This window comes from Nesoenas mayeri, assembly GCF_963082525.1.
Source record: "Nesoenas mayeri genome assembly, contig: SCAFFOLD_101, whole genome shotgun sequence".
Lineage (NCBI taxonomy): Eukaryota > Metazoa > Chordata > Aves > Columbiformes > Columbidae > Nesoenas > Nesoenas mayeri.
Window position 1 is genome coordinate 23,592 of NW_027660025.1, and position 13,909 is coordinate 37,500.

At 57.7% G+C, this 13,909-nt stretch overlaps 2 protein-coding genes across 2 annotated transcripts; one reads left to right on the forward strand and one right to left on the reverse strand.

Moving 5' to 3' along the window:
• Nucleotides 1-1,248: 1,248 nt before the first annotated feature.
• LOC308052380 (uncharacterized protein) lies at nucleotides 1,249-9,954 on the forward strand (the record flags this gene model as incomplete). The annotated part of the gene is made up of 5 exons (XM_080364460.1): nucleotides 1,249-1,282; nucleotides 1,877-1,948; nucleotides 2,758-2,819; nucleotides 3,385-3,619; nucleotides 7,315-9,954. 5 exons carry the CDS (start codon nucleotides 1,249-1,251, stop codon nucleotides 9,153-9,155), a joined length of 2,244 nt encoding a protein of 747 aa, XP_080220586.1. The 3' UTR covers nucleotides 9,156-9,954.
• Nucleotides 9,955-10,154: 200 nt separating this feature from the next.
• IER3 (immediate early response 3) lies at nucleotides 10,155-12,669 on the reverse strand (the record flags this gene model as incomplete). The annotated part of the gene is made up of 2 exons (XM_080364461.1): nucleotides 10,155-11,626; nucleotides 12,439-12,669. 2 exons carry the CDS (start codon nucleotides 12,667-12,669, stop codon nucleotides 11,276-11,278), a joined length of 582 nt encoding a protein of 193 aa, XP_080220587.1. The 3' UTR covers nucleotides 10,155-11,275.
• Between the last annotated feature and the right edge of the window lie 1,240 nt (nucleotides 12,670-13,909).

Sequence of the window (13,909 nt, forward strand, 5' to 3'; positions counted from 1 at the left end):
TTTTGGGGTCGAATTTGGGTCACTTTTGGGTGTTTTGGGTCATTTTGGGTCAGATTTGGGTCATTTTTGGGGTGTTTTGGGTCATTTTTGGCTCATTTTGGGTCGGGATTTGGGTCATTTTTGGTGTTTTGGCTCATTTTTGGGGTGTTTTGGGTCATTTTTGGCCATTTTGGTCATTTTTGGGTCGAATTTGGGTCACTTTTGGGTGTTTTGGGTCATTTTGGGTCGGGATTTGGGTCATTTTTGGGTGTTCTGGTTCATTTTGGGTCGGGATTTCCGTCATTTTTGGGTGTTTTGGGTCATTTTTGGCCATTATGACTCATTTTGAGGGTCAGATTTGAGTCATTTTTGGGTGTTTTGGTTCATTTTGGATTGGGATTTGGGTCATTTTTGGGTGTTTTGGCTCATTTTGGGTCATTTTTTTGGGTGTTTTGGTACATTTCGCGTCAGGATTTGGGTCATTTTTGGGAGTTCTGCTCATTTTGGGTCAGATTTGGCTCATTTTGGGGTGTTTTGGCTCATTTTGGGCTCAGGTTATGGCTCATTTTTTGATTGTTTTGCCTCATTTTGGGGCATTTTGCCTCATTTTTGGGGTGTTTTTGTGTCGGTTTTGGGTGTTTTGCCTCATTTTGGGTCTGGATTTGGCTCCTTTTAGGGGCATTTTGGGTTATTTTGGGCCGTTTGGGGCTCATTTTGGGCCGTTTTTGGTCATTTTTGTGTCATTTCGGGCCCTGAATTTGTGGGGGGGGGGGGGGTGATGCCCCCTGTGGCCACCAGGGGGCGAGGGCGCGCAAAGGAAGGGGAGGGGGGAGGGGCGTGGTCTCCTACGTCACATCCGGTCCGGCGGCCCCGCCCCCCCCGGCGCTCTCTCCGGTCGCTCCCGGTTCGGATCCCCCCCTCCCCCTCCCCCCCCCCCCGCCCCCCCCCGCCCCCCCCACCAGGTGATTCGGGGTCCCCTCCGCCCCTCCCCCCTCCCCGGGACCCGGATGATGGGGGGGGGGGGGGAGGGGGGTCCCCAAAACGACACGTGACCCGCACAGAAAGGGGCGGGAGCCCCCAAACCCTGGGGGGGGGGGGGGGGGGGGGGGGTTGAGGGGTGGGGGAGGGGAACCCCCGCGTGTCCCATAAAGGGGGGGCGGGCGCCCCAAAAATGGGCTGAAAAGCCCCTTGGGACCCCAAAATCAGCCCCCTTTTCCCCTCCCCCCATCCCCCCCTCCCAGGACCCCCCCCCCGGATTTGGGGGTCACGATGCAGGAGAACTACGAGAACGTCATTTCCCTGGGTGAGACATTTGGGGCGTTTTGGGGCATTTTGGGGTATTTGGGGGGATTCAGGTCGATTTGGGGGGATTTGGGTCAATTTGGGGGGATTCGGGTCGATTTGGGGGGGATTTGGGTCAATTTGAGGGATTTGGGTCATTTTGGGGGGATTCGGATCAATTTGGGGGATTTGGGGCATTTTGGGGGGATTTGGGTCAATTTGGGGGGATTCGGGTCTATTTGGGGGGATTTGGGTCATTTTGGGGGGATTCAAGTCAATTTGGGGGGATTCGGGTCATTTGGGGGGGATTTGGGTCTATTTGGGGGGATTCGGGTCAATTTGGGGGGGATTTGGGTCAATTTTGGGGGATTTGGGTCATTTTGGGGGATTTGGGGCATTTTGGGGGGATTTGGGTCAATTTGGGTGATATTTGGGTCAATTTTGGGGGGATTTGGGTCATGTCGGGGTCCCCGGGTGGTGCCTCAGTTTCCCCTCCCGCTGGGAATCAACGTCCGGTTTTTTTTGCCCAAATCTGGACTTTTTCACCCCAAAACCATCATGTTTTTGGGGAAAATGATGGAAATGGTGTTTTTGGCCCCAAACGTGTGGGTTGCAGCCGAGGAGATCGCCATCAGCTGGCCCCGCATCGCCGCCTTCGCCGAATCGCAGCGCCGGCGCCCGGCTCCCGGTGAGCGGGGGGGGGAAACCACATTTTGGGGTGAATTCCGGCGGTTTTGGGCAACATCGAAAATCCAACAAATTCCTTCACTGTGCGTTTGGGGGGAAAAGCCTGAAATTTGGGGACACCCCCCCAGTCCAAATTGGGGTGAATGCGCCAGTTTTGGTGAACCCCAAAATTGGGGGGATTGCTCCACAAAATGGGGTGAAATCTGACGGTTTGGGGGCTTCTGTAAATTTGGGGGGATCTGCTGCTTTTTGGGGGAAAACACTTGGTTTTGGGTGAATTGCAGGAGATTTTGGGGCGCCCCCCCGAAATCTTCGGGACCCCCCCAGATTTGGGTGAAATTCAGAGGATTTTGGGATGCCCCCGAAATCTTTGGGAGCCCCTCCAAATTTGGGTGAAATTCAGCGGATTTTGGGACACCACAAATTTGGGTGAAATTCAGTGGATTTTGGGACCCCCCCAAAATCTTTGAGACCCCCCAAATTTGGGTGAATTTCAGCGGATTTGGGGGACACCCCAAAATCTTTGGGACCCCCCCAAATTTGGGTGAATTTCAGTGGATTTTGGGACCCCCCCAAATTTGGGTGAAATTCAGAGGATTTTGGGACCCCCCAAAATCTTTGGGACCCCCCAAATTGGGTGAATTTCAGTAGATTTTGGGACCCTCCCGAAATCTTGGGGACCCCCCAAATATGGGTGAATTTAAGTGGATTTTTGGGACCCCCCGAAATCTTTGGGACCCCCCCAAATTTAGGTGGAAATTCAGTGGATTTTTGGACCCCCCGAAATCTTTGGGACCCCCCCAAATTTAGGTGAATTTCTGAAGATTTTGGGACACCCCAAAACCTTTGCGATCCCCCCGCCCCAAATTTGGGCAAATCCATTATTTTGGGGGGAGGGGAACCCCAAATCCCCTCCCATTCCTCCCAAAATACGCAAAACCCCCCAATTTGGGCAAATCCATTATTTTTTGGGGGGACACACACGCACCCCAAATTGTCTCCAATCCCTTCCAATTTGTGATTAAACCCCCAAATCCGCTCCGATTAACCCCAAAATTTTGCCACAACCCCCCCCCCCATATTTGGACAAATCCATTATTTTTAGGGGGGGACCCCCAATTGCCTCCAATCCCTTCCAATTTGCGATTAAAAACCCCCAAATCCGCTCCGATTAACCCCAAAATTTTGGCCATATCCCCCACCCAAATTTGGGCAAATCCATTATTTTAGGGGGGGACCCCCAATTGGTTCCAATCCCTTCCAATTTGCGATAAAACCCCCAAATCCGCTGCGATTAACCCCAAAATTTTGCAACACCCCCCCCCCCCCTATTTGGGCAAATCCATTATTTTTGGGGAGGGGGTTGGATGCTCTGTTCTGACCCCCCCTTCTCCAACTTGGTATGACCCCCCCCTGTTCCCCCATTTGTTGTTGCAGAGGCGGCGGTGGAGCCGGGAGCTGCGGAGCCGCCGGGGGACGCTGTGGGGGGCGTGGGCCGCGGGGGGTGGGGGCGTGGCTCGGGGGGTGGGGGCGTGGCCACGGCGGGGGGCGGGGGCCCCGGAGCTGCGGCGCCAGCTGGGGCGCCTCCTGCAGGCCGCCGGCCGGCGCCGCGTGGAGCTGATGCTGCGGGAGCTGCTGCGGGAGCCGGCGGCGAAGGAGCCCGGGGACGCCGGTGAGGGGGTCCGGGGGGATTCGGGGGTGATCTGGGGGTGATTTGGGGTGATTCTGGGTGATTTGGGTGATCTGGTATGATTTGGGGTGATCTGGGGTGATTTGGGGGTGATTGAGGTGATTTGGGGTGATCTGGAGTCATTGGGGTGATCTGGGGCAATTTGGGGTGATTTGGGTTGATTTGGCGTGATTTGGGGTGATCTGGGTTGATATGGGTGGTTTGGGGCGATTTGGGCAGATTTGGGGTGATTGGGGTGATTTGGGCTGATTTGGGTGACTTGGGTGACTTGGGTTGATTCGCGTGATTTGAGGGGATTCGGGGCCATTCGGGGTGATCTGGTGTGATCTGGGGTGATTGTGGTGATTTGGGGTGATTTGGGTGATCTGGAGTGATTTGGGGTGATTGAGGTCATTTGGGGTGATCTTGGGTGATCTGGGTTGATTCGGGTGGTTTGGGGCGATTTGGGGTGATTTGGGGTCATTGGGTTGATCTGGGTGATTTGGGGTGATTTCAGTTGATTTGGGGTGATTTGGGCTGATTGGGGTGATTGGGATGATTTGGGTTGATTTGGCGTGATTTGGGGTGATCTGGGTTGATGTACGGGTGGTTTGGGGCGATTTGGGCAGATTTGGGGTGATTGGGGTGATTTGGGCTGATTTGGGTGACTTGGGTTGATTCGCGTGATTTGAGGGGATTCGGGGCCATTCGGGGTGATCTGGTGTGATCTGGGGTGATTGGTGGTGATTTGGGGTGATTTGGGGTGATTTGGGGTCATTGGGGTGATCTGGAGTGATTTGGGGTGATTGAGGTCATTTGGGGTGATCTGGGGTGATCTGGGTTGATTCGGGTGGTTTGGGGCGATTGGGGTGATTTGGGTTGATCTGGGTGATTTGGGGGGATTTCAGTTGATTTGGGGTGATTTGGGCTGATTGGGGTGATTGGGGATGATTTGGGTTGATTTGGCGTGATTTGGGGAGATCTGGGTTGATACGGGTGGTTTGGGGCGATTGGGGTGATTTGGGCAGATTTAGGGTGATTGGGGTGGTTCGGGGTGATTTGGGCTGATTGGGGTGATTGGGGATGATTTGGGTTGATTTGGCGTGATTTGGGGAGATCTGGGTTGATACGGGTGGTTTGGGGCGATTGGGGCGATTTGGGCAGATTTAGGGTGATTGGGGTGATTCGGGGTGATTTGGGCTGATTTGGGTGACTTGGGTTGATTTGCGTGATTTGAGGGATTCGGGGGTCATTCGGGATGATCTGGTGTGATCTGGGTGATTGTGGTGATTTGGGGTGATTTGGGGTCATTGGGGTGATTTGGGGGGTGATCTGGGTGATTTTGGGTGATTTGGGGTCATTGGGGTGATTTGGGGTCATTGGGGTGATCTGGAGTGATTCGGGGTGATTGGGGTGATCTGGGTTGATTCAGGTGGTTTGGGGCGATTTGGGCTGATTGAGGCAATTTGGGGTGATTGTGGTGATTTGGGGTGATTTCAGGTGATCTGGGTTGATTTGGGGTGATTGGGGCTAATTCGGGGTAATTGGGATGATTCGGGTGATCTGGGGTGATCTGGAGTCATTGGGGTGATCTGGGGTGATCTGGGGTGATTGGGGTGATTTGAGGGGATTTAGGGCAATTTGGAGTGATTGGGGGGATTTGGGGTGATCTGGGTTGATCTGGGTGGATCTGGGTGATTTGGGGTGATTTCGGTTGATTGGGGGTGATTCAGGGTGATTGGGGTGATTTGAGGTTGATTTGGGGTGATTGGGGTGATCTGGGGTGATGTGGAGTCATTGGGTGATTTGGGGTGGTCTGGGTGATTTTGGGTGATTTGGGGTGATTGTGGTGATTTGGGGTGGTTTGGGTTGATCGGGGGGATTGTGGTGATTTGGGGTGATATTGGGGCAATTTGGGGTGATTCAGGTGATCTGGGTTGATTTGGGGTGATTGGGGCTAATTCGGGGTAAATGGGATGATTTGGGTGATCTGGGGTGATCTGGAGTCATTGGGGTGATCTGGGGTGATCTGGGGTGATTTGGGGTGATTGAGGTGATTTGAGTGGTTGGGTTGATTTGGGGTGATTTGAGGTGATTGGTGTGATTTGAGGTGATTTAGGGCAATTTGGGTCTTTGGGGTTGATCTGGGTGATTTGGGTTGGTTGTGGTGATTGGATGTGATTTGGGGTCATTGGGGTGATTGGGGGTGATTTGGGTGATCTGGGGTGATTTGGGTGGTTTGGGTGATTTGGGGTGAATGGGATGATTCAGGGTGATTTGGGGTGATTTGAGGTGATCTGGGTGATTTGGGCTGATTTGGGTGACTTGGGTTGATTCGCGTGATTTGAGGGGATTCGGGGTCATTCGGGATGATCTGGTGTGATCTGGGGTGATTGTGGTGATTTGGGGTGATTTGGGGTCATTGGGGTGATTTGGGTGATCTGGTTGATTTTGGGTGATTTGGGGTCATTGGGGTGATTTGGGGTGATCTGGGTGATTTTGGGTGATTTGGGGTCATTGGGGTGATCTGGAGTGATTCGGGGTGATTTGGGGTGATCTGGGTTGATTCAGGTGGTTTGGGGCGATTTGGGCTGATTGGGGCAATTTGGGGTGATTTGGGTGATTTGGGGTGATTTCAGGTGATCTGGGTTGATTTGGGTGATTGGGGCTAATTCGGGGTAATTGGGATGATTCGGGTGATCTGGGGTGATCTGGAATCATTGGAGTGGTCTGGGGTGATTTGGGGTAATCTGGGTTGATTCGGGTGATTTGGGGTGATTGGGTCGATTGGGGTGATCTGGGGTGATTGGTGTGATTTGAGGTGATTTAGGGCAATTTGGGGTCTTTGGGTTGATCTGGGTGATTTGGGTGGGTTGTGGTGATTGGATGTGATTTGGGGTGATTTGGGGTCATTGGGGTGATTGGGGGTGATTTGGGTGATCTGGGGTGATTTGGGTGGTTTGGGGTGATTTGGGGTGAATGGGATGATTCAGGGTGATTTGGGGTGATTTGAGGTGATCTGGGTGATTTGGGCTGATTTGGGTGACTTGGTTGATTTGCGTGATTTGAGGGGATTCGGGGTCATTCGGGTGATCTGGTGTGATTTGGGGTGATTGTGGCGATTTGGGGTGATTTGGGTGATTCAGGTGGTTTGGGTTGATTTGGGGCGATTTGGGGTGATCTGGGGTATTTGGGGTGATTTGGGCTAATTTGGGGATTTGGGGTGATCTTGGTTGATTTGGGTGATTTGGGTTGATTTGGGGTGATTGTGGTGATTTGGGGCGATTTGGGCTGATTGGGGTGATTGGGAGTGATCTGGGTTGATTTGGGTGGTTTGGAGAAATTGGGGTGATTGGGGTGATTTGGGTTGATTTCGGTTGATTGGGCTGATTTGGGTGATTTTGGTTGATCGGGGTAATTGTGGTGATTTGGGCCAATTTGGGTTGATTTGGGTTGATTGTGGTGATTTGGGTGATTTCGGTTGATTGGGGTGATTATGGTGATTTGGGGCGATTTGGGTTGATTTGGGTTGATTATGGTGATTTGGGGTGATTTTGGTTGATCTGGGTTGATTTTGGTGATTTGGTTGATTTGAGTTGATTGGGGTGACAGTGCCAATTCAGGGCAATTTGGGGCGATTGGGCTGATTTGGGTGATTATGGTGACCATGGTGCCCCGGCGCCGTTTCTCCCATTCAGACTCCGGTCCGGATTCGGCGCCCCCATTGGCGCCCGACCCCTGTGCCGCGTCCCCCCCGGCGCCCGACGCGGCGTCCCCATCGTCACCATCGTCCCCGGTGCCGCGCGGCGGCTGCTCCGAGTGCTCGCGGCGCCCCCCGGCGCCCCCGCGGCGCTGCCGCCCGTGCGCCCGGCGCCGCCGCCGCGACCCGCCCCCCCGCCGACAAGCCGCACCGCTGCGGCGACTGCGGCAAACGCTTCAGCCGCGGCTCCAACCTGGCGCAGCACCGGCGCATCCACACGGGCGAGCGGGCCGCACCGCTGCGGCGACTGCGGCAAGGGCTTCATCCAGAAGTCGGACCTGGAGCGGCACCGGCGCGTGCACACGGGCGAGCGGCCGTACCCGTGCGCCGACTGCGGCAAACGCTTCAGCGTCAGCTCGCACCTCGACCGGCACCGGCGCGTCCACGCCGGGCCCGGCCCCCCCGCGGCGCCGCGGCCAGCGCGCGCCGGCGCCCCCGGCGCCCCACGGCTGCCCCGAGTGCGGGAAGAGCTTCGCGCAGCGCGCGGCGCTGGCCAAGCACCGCAAGACGCACGCGGGTGAGCGGCCGCACCGCTGCGGCGACTGCGGCAAGAGCTTCAGCCGCGGCTCCAACCTCACCCAGCACCGGCGCATCCACACGGGCGAGCGGCCGCACCGCTGCGGCGACTGCGGTAAAGGGTTCATCCAGAAGTCGGACCTGGAGCGGCACCGGCGCGTCCACACGGGCGAGCGGCCGTACCCGTGCGCCGACTGCGGCAAGCGCTTCAGCGTCAGCTCGCACCTCGACCGGCACCGCAAGGTCCACGCGGCGGCGGCATCGGCGGCGCCGCGCTGCCCCGAGCACGTCGCCGGCTTCCTGCCGGCCCCCCCGGCGCGGGCGGCTGTTCCGGTGCGGCGCGACCTGCGGCGGCGAAGGCGGCGCCGAAGCGCGACGGGAAGGGCCGCGGGGTGCACGAGCCGTGCGCCGATTGCGGCCGCGCGAGACGGCGCCGGGAGCCGCCGAGAAGCCGTTCGAGTGCGGCGAGTGCGGCAAGAGCTTCGGGCAGCGCTCGGCGCTGGTGAAGCACCGGCGCATCCACAGCGGCGAGAAGCCGTTCGCCTGCGGCGACTGCGGCAAAGGCTTCATCCAGAAGTCCGACCTCACCATCCACCGGCGCATGCACACGGGCGAGAAGCCGTACCGCTGCGGCGACTGCGGCAAGTGCTTCAGCGTGTCGTCCAACCTCATCACGCACCGGCGCACGCACCTGGGCGAGAAGCCGTACCGCTGCGGCGAGTGCGGCAAGAGCTTCATCCAGCGCTCGGAACTCACCATCCACCAGCGCGTGCACACGGGCGAGAAGCCGTACCGCTGCGGGCACTGCGGCAAGAGCTTCAGCCGCAGCTCCCACCTCAACCGGCACCACCGCACCCACGGCGGCGCCGCCGCGCCGGGAAAGGCCGAGGGCGCCGGAGCCGGCCCCGCCCCCTTGGCGCCGCTGGGGGGGCCCCCCAGGCCAATCGCTGGCGCCGCTGGGGGCGGGGGCGGCGCTGGAGCTGCCCTGGCCCCTCCCCTTCCCCGCGCGGCCCCTCCCCCCGGGGCCGTTACCGCCGCTCGGCAACTGAGCGGGAACGGGCGTGGGGGAGGGGCTTGGAGCGCTGGCCACGCCCCCCGGGCCCTCGGCCAATGGGCGTCGAGCTCATGCAGCCAATCGGAGTCAACCATGAAGACCCAATTGGGTCTGGGGTCAAAAAGACCCAACGGGGGTTGAACCAAAACCCAACTGGGGTTGGTATCAAAGACCCATCGTTGGGTCTTCCCGCCTCGTTGGGTAATTAATGACCTTGTTAATTAGGGGAGGGGCCGTTCTCGCTAATTAGGGGGTGGGGAGGTTCCCCTCTTGGCCCCGCCCCCTCCCCGGCCCCTCCAACTGGTTTTGACCCCAAAGACCCAACTGGGGTTGAACCGAAACCCAACTGGGGTTGGTATCAAAGACCCATCATTGGCAGCTTCTTGCCTCAGTGGCGAATTAATGACCTTGTTAATTAGGGCATGGAGATGTCACCCTTATTCAGTGTCTCCACCCTTGTCCCGCCCTCCCCAGGCCCTCAGCCAATGGGCATCGAGCTCACGCAGCCAACCAGAGTCAACCATGAAGACCCAACTGGGGTTGGTATCAAGACCCATCGTTGGGTCTTCCCACCTCGTTGGGTAATTAACGACCTTGTTAATTAGGGGAGGGGCCAATCTCGCTAATTAGGGGGTGGGGTGGTTCCCCTCTTGGCTCCACCCCCTCCCTAGCCCCTCCCCCAACTGATGTCAAGCCCAAAGACCCAACTGGGGTTGGTGTCAAAGACCCATCGTTGGCAGCTTCTTCTCGCCTTGGTGACTAATTAACGACCTTGTTAATTAGGGCATGGAGAGGTCACCCTCATTCGGTGGCTCCGTCCTCATCCCGCCCTCCCCGGGCCCTCGGCCAATGGGCGTTGAGCTCAGACACCAACTGGGGTTGGGGTCAAAGACCCATTGTTGGGTCTTCTCGCCTCAGTGGGGAATTAACGACCTTGTTAATTAACTGCGGCGGAAAACGCGATTTTGGGGCTTCTCCCTGTTTTCTGTGAATTTCCCTCTTTTTGACGGTCCTGGGGGGGTCGGGGGTTCGGGGTCCCTGGGGAAATGGGGCATTTTGGGGGGTTTTTGGTACTTTAGTGGTTTGTATTTCGGGTTCAATGAATAAAACCGGGCGCCAAGAAACGTGCCAAAAAAGGACCCTTTTGGACCCAAAATGGTGGTTTTTTGATCCCAATGCCCAAGTCGGGGGGGGTGGAAATTGGGGTGAAAAGGCACAAAACAGGAGTTAAAAGAAATATCAATTATTGAATTGGCTGAAAATCCCGGGAAATAACGGCAAAGTCGGTCAAATCGGGACAAGAAACGATCAATAAATAGTGAGTCAAATAAATACATAAATTACATAAATTAATCCAATAAATAATGAATGAAATAAATAATCAATGGATGCAATAAATAATGGATCCAATAAATAATCAATGGATCCAATAAATAATGGATCCAATAACCAATGGATCCAATAATCAATCAATGGATCCAATAATCAATGGATCCAATAAATAATCAATGGATCCAAAAATCAATCAATGGATCCAATAATCAATGGATCCAATAATCAATCAATGGATCCAATAATCAATGGATGCAATAAATAATCAATGGATCCAATAAATAATCAATGGATCCAATAATCAATGGATCCAATAATCAATGGATCCAATAAATAATCAATAGATCCAATAAATAATCAATGGATCCAATAAATAATGGTTCCAATAAATAATCAATGGATCCAATAAATAATGGTTCCAATAAATAATCAATGGATCCAACAGAGAATCAATGGATCCACCATTAACGGAGAAGCACGTTAATTAACGAAGGAACCAATGAGGTAGCGGCGCCTGCGGAGCCCCCGAAATCACAGGAATTGGCCCCAAAATGTCACAGCAGGCGATGGGGGCGGCACCAGGGGGTCTTGGTGTCCCCATCGTGTCACTGGTGTCACCATTATGTCACTGGTGTCCCCAGGGGGGTCTCGGTGTCACCATCGTGTCACTGGTGTCACCGCTGGTGTCACCATCGTGTCACTGGTGTCCCCAGGGGTGACTCAGGTATCACTGTGGGTGTCACTGGTGTCCCCAGGGGTGACTCAGGTATCACTGTGGGTGTCACTGGTGTCCCCAGGGGGGTCTCGGTGTCACCATCGTGTCTCCGGTGTCACCGCGGGTGTCTCCGGTGTCACCGCGGGTGTCTCCGGTGCCATCGCGGGTGTTGCTGGTGTCACCATCGGGTCACTGGTGTCACTGCAGGTGTCTCCAGTGCCACTCCAGGTGTTTCTGGTGTCACCCCAGGTGTCTCCGGTGTCACCGTGGGTGTCTCTGGTGTCACCGCTGGTGTCTCCAGTGCCACTGCGGGTGTTGCTGGTGCCACCATCGTGTCACTGGTGTCACTGCGGGTGTCTCTGGTGTCACCGCTGGTGTCTCTGGTGTCCCCAGGGGGGCGTCAGGTGCCACGACAGGTGCGTCTGTTGTCCCCGTGGGTGTCTCAGGTGTCCCCGTGGGTGTCCCCAGGTCTGTCCCAGGTGTCCCCATGTCTGTCCCCATGTCTGTCCCGGGTGTCCCCGCGTCCGTGCCCTCGGCGGGCGCGCTGTACACCTGCGCACTCACCACCAGCAGCAGCAGCACCAGCAGCCGCTTGGCCGCGCTCGGCTCGTCCGGGGGAGGCGCCCGGCGCACCTGGGGGGACCAGGAGAGAACCGGGTGAGAACCGGGTGAGAACCGGAGTGAGAACCGGGTGAGAACCGGAGTGAGAACCGGGTGAGAACCGGAGTGAGAACCGGGAGAGAACCGGAGTGAGAACCGGAAGAGAACCAGAGTGAGAACCGGAGCGAGAACTGGAGCGAGAACTGGAGCGAGAACCAGGAGAGAAACGGAGTGAGAACCGGAGTTGGGGAATGTGTCACCCCCCGGGGGGGCTGAACCATCCTGGGGGGGGGTTGAACCATCTGGGGGAGGGGGGGAACAAACCACCCTGAGGGGGGAACAGGGTGAGAACTGGGGGGGTTGGGAAAGTCACCCCCCAGGCAGAATGAACCATTGGGAGGGGGTGGAATGAACCACCCTGGGGGGAGGGGGGGAGGGACGAACCACCCGGGGGGGGGGGGGGGAGGGGGGGAGGGACCCCCCCGGGAGGGTAAATAATCCACCGGGGGGTAATTCCGCGCTCCAGGTGGGGCTGAGTCAGGCGGGGGAGGGGAAGTGACTCACCCTCCCCCACACAAACAGCTCCGGGAAACGGGGAGGGGGGACCCAGGAGTGCGGGAAGGGGGACCCAGGAGTGCGGGAAAGGGGGACCCAGGAGTGCCCCAAGGACACCAGGCGTTCGGGAGGGAACCCAGGAGTGCCCCGGGGACCCAAGCGTTCGGGAGGGGACCCAGGAGCGCCCCAGGGACCCAGGCGTTCGGGAGGGACCCAGGCGTTCGGGAGGGAACCCAGGAGCGCCCCAGGGACCCAGGCGTTCGGGAGGGACCCAGGCGTCCGGCACTCACCAGCGGCGGGTAGAGGACGCGGCGGTGGCGGCGCCGGGGCCGGGAGGGGCCGCTGGGCCCCACGGGCGGATCGAACGTGAAGTAGCGCGGGGGGGCCGGCGGGAGGCCCAGGCCGGGCCGGGGGGGCCGCTCGGGGGGTCCCCAGCCCCGGGGGGGCCGCTCGGGGGGGCCCCAACCCGGACACGTCCCCGTTGTCGCCGCCGTCGCCGCCGCCGCGATCGTCACCGTCATAGCGGCACCAAAATGGCGGCGGCGGCGCCGAGCGGCGCTTTATATAGACGCGGTCGGGGCCACGCCCACTTCCGGTGGAGGCCACGCCCCTGGGTGAATCTCACTGGCTGGCTGTCCCGCTGGGGGGGCGTGGCCTCACGGGGAGGGCACGCCCACTCACCGGGGTGCGCTGGGGGGGGGGTATAGGGGGATATAGGTGCTGGCTATAGGGGGATATGGGTGCTGGCTATAGGGGGATATAGGTGCTGGCTATAGGGGGACACGGGGGGTATTTGGAGCGCTAGTGGGGCCCGTAAAGGTCTATAGGAGCTATAGGGGTCTCTAATGGTCTATAGGGGGCTGGATGGGGGTGATCGGAGGATGTATAGAGGGCTATAGGGGATGGGCAGGGAGGCTATAGGTTGCGCCCAGTGAACAGAGGGGTCTATAGCGCCCTATAGGGATCTCTGGGGGTCTATAGGGGGCTGGAGGGGTGTTTTGGGCACCATAGGGGTCTATAGGGGTCCTATGGGGACGGGAGGTTTGCTGGGCATTCACCTCCTGCCCCACACCCCCCATAGTCCCCTATAGATCTCCTATAGATCCCATATAGATCCTCTATAGATCCCATATAGCTCCCCATAGATCCCCTATATAGCACCTAGAGATCCCCTATGGCCTCTATAGCTCCCCTTCCCCTATAGATCCCCTATAGCCCCCTATACATCCCCTACAACCCCCCCATACATCCCCTACAACCCCCCCATACATCCCCTACAACCCCCCCATAGCCCTGCTTCCCCTATAGCCCCTTTAGATTCCCTATACACCCCCTATAAAGCACCTATAGATCCCCATGGCCGGTATACCACCCCATAGCTCCCCTTTCCCCTATAGATCCCCTATAGATCCCCTATAGATCCCCCCCCTTCCCCACGTGCATCACGTAACCGGGTTTTCCCGCCTTGCGCAACCGGACGCCTGGGTCCATTATGGGGGGGGGGGGGGAGGTTGGGCCACCCGGACGCCTGGGTTCCTCAGGGCTGAGTCATGGGGGGCGCTGACGTCATTCCTGAGGTGGGGGGGAGGAGCAGAGAGGACCCAGGCGTCCGGGAGGGACCTAGGCGTCCGGGAGGGACCCAGGAGTTCGGGAGGGGACCCAGGAGTTCGGGAGGGGACCCAGGCGTCCGGGAGGGACCCAGGAGTTCGGGAGGGGACCCAGGAGTTCGGGAGGGACCCAAGAGTCCGGGAGGGGACCCAG